Source organism: Vigna umbellata, chromosome 5 (genome assembly GCF_029865625.1).
Source record: "Vigna umbellata cultivar VRB3 chromosome 5, Vumbellata_1.0, whole genome shotgun sequence".
Taxonomy (NCBI): Eukaryota; Viridiplantae; Streptophyta; class Magnoliopsida; order Fabales; family Fabaceae; genus Vigna; species Vigna umbellata.
Genome location: NC_142169.1, coordinates 34,308,379 through 34,313,452, shown reverse-complemented (window position 1 = coordinate 34,313,452; position 5,074 = coordinate 34,308,379). Strand labels below are relative to the sequence as shown.

Below are 5,074 nucleotides of genomic sequence, written 5' to 3'. Positions count from 1 at the left end.
ACAACACGCAAAGAAAAGTAGAAGAAAAGGCAAAGGAGTTGAGTTAGGCGCAGAAGAGAAGAGAGGAGAGGAGGGAGAAAAGAATTGAAGTTGGAAGACGAAGAAGAAGAAGAGGAGGAAGATAAAGGGAAATTCGAGTTTCTGGAATTGCAATGGACGTGATAAAGACGCAGCAAATCTCATCTCGACCAATCGAGAAGGTCGTGGTTCATCCGCTCGTGCTTCTTAGCATCGTCGACAACTACAATAGAGTCGCCAAGGACACGCGCAAGCGCGTCGTCGGCGTTTTGCTTGGCTCATCTTTCAAAGGCACCGTCGACGTTACCAACAGCTACGCCGGTTCGGATCTGTTCTTTTCTCTTTCCATTACGGCATTCCTTTACTAAATAGTTGTTGGAGTTGTTGCCAGGATTTTTGCCCTAACTTTGTAGCGGTAATAGATGTTAGTGAGATTGCGCGAGGTTGTTGATCCTAAAATTTGATTAAAGAAATTTCGACCCTAAAACCCCTCTCGCTGAACTTAAATCTCTTGAACACACACGCAACCTGTTAGGAGCTTAATCTTAGAATTACAGAAAGTAAATTTAATGTTTAACTAGGTTTATTTATCGTGGTGGCCAAGATTTTAATTCCCCTAAGAGAGTTTAAAAAACATGTTCTCTTAGTAAAACGAAGCTGAGAGCAGTAGCATGTCGTTGATCATTTTCTGTAAGTTTTGAGGCTCTGTGTTTCGAATCCGTTGTTCATGCGTCGCACTTGCTCCTCCACCCTTGTTTATATGTGACCAAGCACTTTACAGGTTCATCTATACTTTGTTCTGCATCACAACAGCCACTCATAACACTTTCTCTTTCACTCGCCTGCCTTGCTTTCTTAAGCCATCCTTTCCCACCTCCCTCGACCCTTTCTTGCTGATTCCCTTCACATCTTCCTCATCTCTGGACGCTGTTACAGGTTTAGTGTTTTGATTTGCTTTGCGATAACTGAAAATTGGTTTTTTTGGGTATGGTGATAATGGCTCTGGAACTGGTGGATATTTACGCGACTAATTATATCATGAGTCTCTTTGGATGCCATGGTTATTAAATTTCCGTTTTATGTTTGCTTCACTGTTGCTATTATGTATTTATTACCTATTTTCTATACGCGTGGTTTTCTCTGTGTTATATAGTAGGACGATTTTACATTTTGGTAAGATCGCCCTAACCCTAATAGGATCATATGTTTTACGATCTTGCGATCCATCTCTGAATCTCTAGTGTGATCTTAATATTGACAACATTGCTCACTTCTTAGTTCTCTTATTGACAGTGCCGTTTGAAGAAGATGACAAGGATCCGAGCATCTGGTTTCTTGACCACAATTACCATGAATCAATGTTTTCCATGTTTAAAAGAATAAATGGTATGAGTTGGGAGAATTTTTTTTCCTTTATTAAGTGAATACTCTAATATAATTGAGCATGGATTTTTTTTTTGTTTACAGCAAAGGAGCATGTTGTGGGGTGGTATAGCACAGGTCCAAAGCTGCGTGAAAATGACCTTGACATTCATGGCTTATTTAATGAGTATGTTTTGATCCGAAAACCTGTGTATAATAATATTTCAATGCCATGTGTTTTCTTCACTTCCTTTTAGCATTCTGCCCTTATCCTAATCTTTGTCCAAATTGACCAAACTAATAATGATTGCAGTTATGTTCCAAATCCTGTCTTGGTTATCATTGATGTTGAACCCAAGGAATTGGGAATCCCAACAAAAGCATATTACGCTGTAGAAGAGGTTAAAGAGGTAGAAATTATGTCTTTTATATCTGTGATAGAAATTTTTTATTCTTTTTACTGATATTATTGCAAAAGTGTTCTTGCTCTGTAAGCTAGTGTTTGCTCATCACTAAATTAATTAGTAGTCAAAGAAAGTTACATATAGTTTATTCTGAATACAGAATGCCACCCAAAAAAGCCAAAAGGTCTTTGTTCATGTGCCATCCGAGATTGCAGCTCATGAAGTTGAAGAAATAGGTATGCCGTGCCACTAAACATAAAACTGCTGTAATTTTTCTTTTTTTATTCTGTTTTCTGAAATGAAAATTTTGAATTGTATTATTCATACAGTTTTGTAACCAGTTCCTCTCTTTTTATTCTTCTTACCCTTGTGCAGGAGTCGAACATTTACTTAGAGATGTAAAGGATACAACCATTAGCACCCTTGCGACCGAGGTTTTACTTTTCCCTCATGCCACGTCCTTACTAATTTCTTTCACCGTGTTCTCTTTCCCTGATTCTATTTGTTTTTTCACTTCTAATACGTTTGTTGTCCTTTTAAAAGAAAAATAATTGATGTTGAGTGTTGACAATGTAATTTTTACTTAGGTAAGTGCAAAACTTACAGCCTTGAAGGGTTTGGATGCTAGACTTAAAGAGATAAGGAGTTACCTTGACCTGGTTATTGATGGAAAGCTTCCCTTAAACCATGAGATCCTGTACCATCTGCAGGTTCGTTTCTCATATTCAGGCTCAGTAAATTCCGGATTATTTACTTTGTTATCAATTAGTTCAAGAATCCTGATTTAGTATTTTCTGCTGATCCGAATTTCCTAGTTTAATTTGGAACCTTCTGTAGCAAAACTAACAAAGCATGTGATGTGACATTAATGGCTGGAAGGCTTAGTTGCTTGGAATAATAGAAGCATTCTTTTTCCTTTTTTTTTTTCTTATGCTACAATATTCTTTCTAACCGTCTCATTTCTATTTGCAATTTGCAGGACGTGTTTAACCTGCTACCAAATCTTAATGTGGCTGATCTTATCAAGGCGTTTGCAGGTAGATTTGTGCCTTGTATTTTTCAATGTCATGTTTTTCTAGAATATCTCTTTTAAATCGTTGATCTGTCTTGTGTAGTGAAAACCAATGATATGATGCTGGTAATATACCTCTCGTCTCTCATTAGAAGTGTAATTGCACTCCACAACTTGATTAACAACAAGGTTAGATACAATTCCCTAAATTTTGTCGCAAGTATCATTTTTGTATGATGATTACGTAATTTGTTACCGTATTATGAGAATAGCAATTGTTGCAAGGTTGGGAAAAAAATTACTCCTCCATTTGTATATTAAAGTTCAGTATTTAATAAGCTAGGTACTTGATGAGCTTAGGGCTGTTCTTGGATTACTTTGAATTGGATTTGAGGAAAATGAAATCTGAACCAATTAATTTTTATCGGTTAATTTTTCTTTTATAAATTGGACGAAAAATTGGACGATCCGGAACCAATCAAGAACTGGTTGGTTTGGATCAATTTGAGTCCATAGTTATGCAAATGTGCAGAATTTTATTTTAGAAAAGAACGAATATATTTTGTTAAAAAAAAACTCGCATAATCTTGTCATTAAAAGGGGTAAATTACATCTTATTGTAATTGGCTTACATTAACTAAAAGATGTAGAAGTTAAAAGAAAAATACACGATTGTACAATAAAATTCCGTGCATAATAATTAAAGACGAAAAACTAACAACATTGATTTTTTTTTTTTTTCAGTTTTTTTAGTTCATAAATCTAATTCTCAAGCTAATACATCGATTTTGATTAGGTTAAAAATCAAAACTAATCAGTTTGGATTATTGGATTCAAACTAAATCAAACCCATTGATTCTCTGCGTACACCGTACTGGGTACATGGATTATATCTATGTAAACAATGATGAGTTAATCTTGTGAAGTGAAAGAGGTTGCTAAATCATCACTGATTTACTGTGTTTCATGTCTTGATTTATTGGAATGTGATTTCAGATGCTTAACAAAGAACATGAACGGGCAGAAGACTCAAAGTCAGTTACAGTGCCTAGTGCAGCTGCATAAGTTTTGATGGATTGTGATGTTCGGAACTCTCAATGTTATTGAATACTTGGATTAAGATTGTAACACTTTTTTTCTTTTTCTTTTTTTTACTTTTGTCGGGTTAGAAAACTTACACCTAACGTGGCATAATGATCCTTTTATGCTTGTTCAGGTGCTCCATGCTGTTTACCCTTCATTACTTTGCTCAATTTCTTTGTTTGGTAGTTTTGGAAACGGCTGTTAAAGAATTCGTGATTACAAACAAATTTAGATTTCAAAAATATCTTTTGCCCTGCTTAATTTTTTTCTGTTTTTTAATTGACCGGAATCCGCTGAATCCCGTACATTGTGTTTAGTTGAGACTAGGAAGAAATCATATAAGATGCATTGCTATGGTTTATGGACTATATGCATTGCAATTGTAAATTATTTAGACTGTAAATTACTCGCCAGTTTTTTTATTTTCAACCATTTTTATTTTTCGAAACATACCAGCTTGAATTTAAATGATAATCATCTTGTATAACAAGCATTAAAGTTTCTGGCGTTGGAAAAGTTAACTAATAAGACGATCTATATTAACTATATAGCAGTATGGACAAAAATAATGAATTTGATAAATGCTTCGAGTCTTCGGAGGTAATTTTCCTTGGTTAAAACATTTGGGAGTAATATTTTACTGTTAGAGAACTAGTTGACCTTGACGGCATACAAGTTGTTCAAGGATTTTTCTTAAAAGAAAATGCTTTTACATGCTATTGTTTTATTATTATTTTTATATGATGTAATATGATCCTATCTCATATACTAGACATGATCAAGCTTTTAACTTGTTGCTGAATATTTCTGCACAAAACATTGAAAATCTGTGAACCAAACATCCACAGGTTTGTAACAGAATGTTCCAAATTAATGTTAATCTATAATCTCTGACACATAATATATCATCAACTCACAAACAATTTATCCAACACCTTTCATTTACTAATGGAAATCCATGTTAGTATAAGCTCAGCTTACAATACTATCCAAATCTATAAATACATGGAGAAAATTAAAATTCAAACAATTTCTCTTGGTTGCGTTCCCTTTAAAGAAAAAAAAGAAAATACTTTGAAGAGGAGGAATTGAAAAAATTCAAATGTTCCCTGAACACTTTAATCCTAGCTTAAACTACCAATCAACTTGAAAATTAATTCAAACTCAAAATACTTATATTCTTCAAAATCGTGCC

General features: G+C 34.4%; 1 protein-coding gene across 1 annotated transcript; it reads left to right on the top strand.

Moving 5' to 3' along the window:
• LOC124843524 (26S proteasome non-ATPase regulatory subunit 7 homolog A) lies at nucleotides 1–4,140 on the top strand. Its single transcript, XM_047320281.2, has 10 exons — nucleotides 1–339; nucleotides 1,312–1,404; nucleotides 1,486–1,567; nucleotides 1,694–1,790; nucleotides 1,945–2,020; nucleotides 2,160–2,218; nucleotides 2,372–2,494; nucleotides 2,764–2,821; nucleotides 2,900–2,985; nucleotides 3,793–4,140. Exons 1-10 carry the CDS (start codon nucleotides 153–155, stop codon nucleotides 3,859–3,861), a joined length of 930 nt encoding a protein of 309 aa, XP_047176237.1. The 5' UTR covers nucleotides 1–152; the 3' UTR covers nucleotides 3,862–4,140.
• The last annotated feature ends 934 nt before the right edge of the window (nucleotides 4,141–5,074 follow it).

What these genes read in the sequence shown, in the direction of transcription:
- LOC124843524 (XM_047320281.2), top strand. Translation starts at nt 153, where the DNA reads ATGGACGTGATAAAGACGCAGCAAATCTCATCTCGACCAATCGAGAAG. An exon ending in ATTCATGGCTTATTTAATGA is followed by an intron (nt 1,568 to 1,693) that starts GTATGTTTTGAT and finishes TAATGATTGCAG; the next exon opens with TTATGTTCCAAATCCTGTCT. An exon ending in AGATCCTGTACCATCTGCAG is followed by an intron (nt 2,495 to 2,763) that starts GTTCGTTTCTCA and finishes TGCAATTTGCAG; the next exon opens with GACGTGTTTAACCTGCTACC.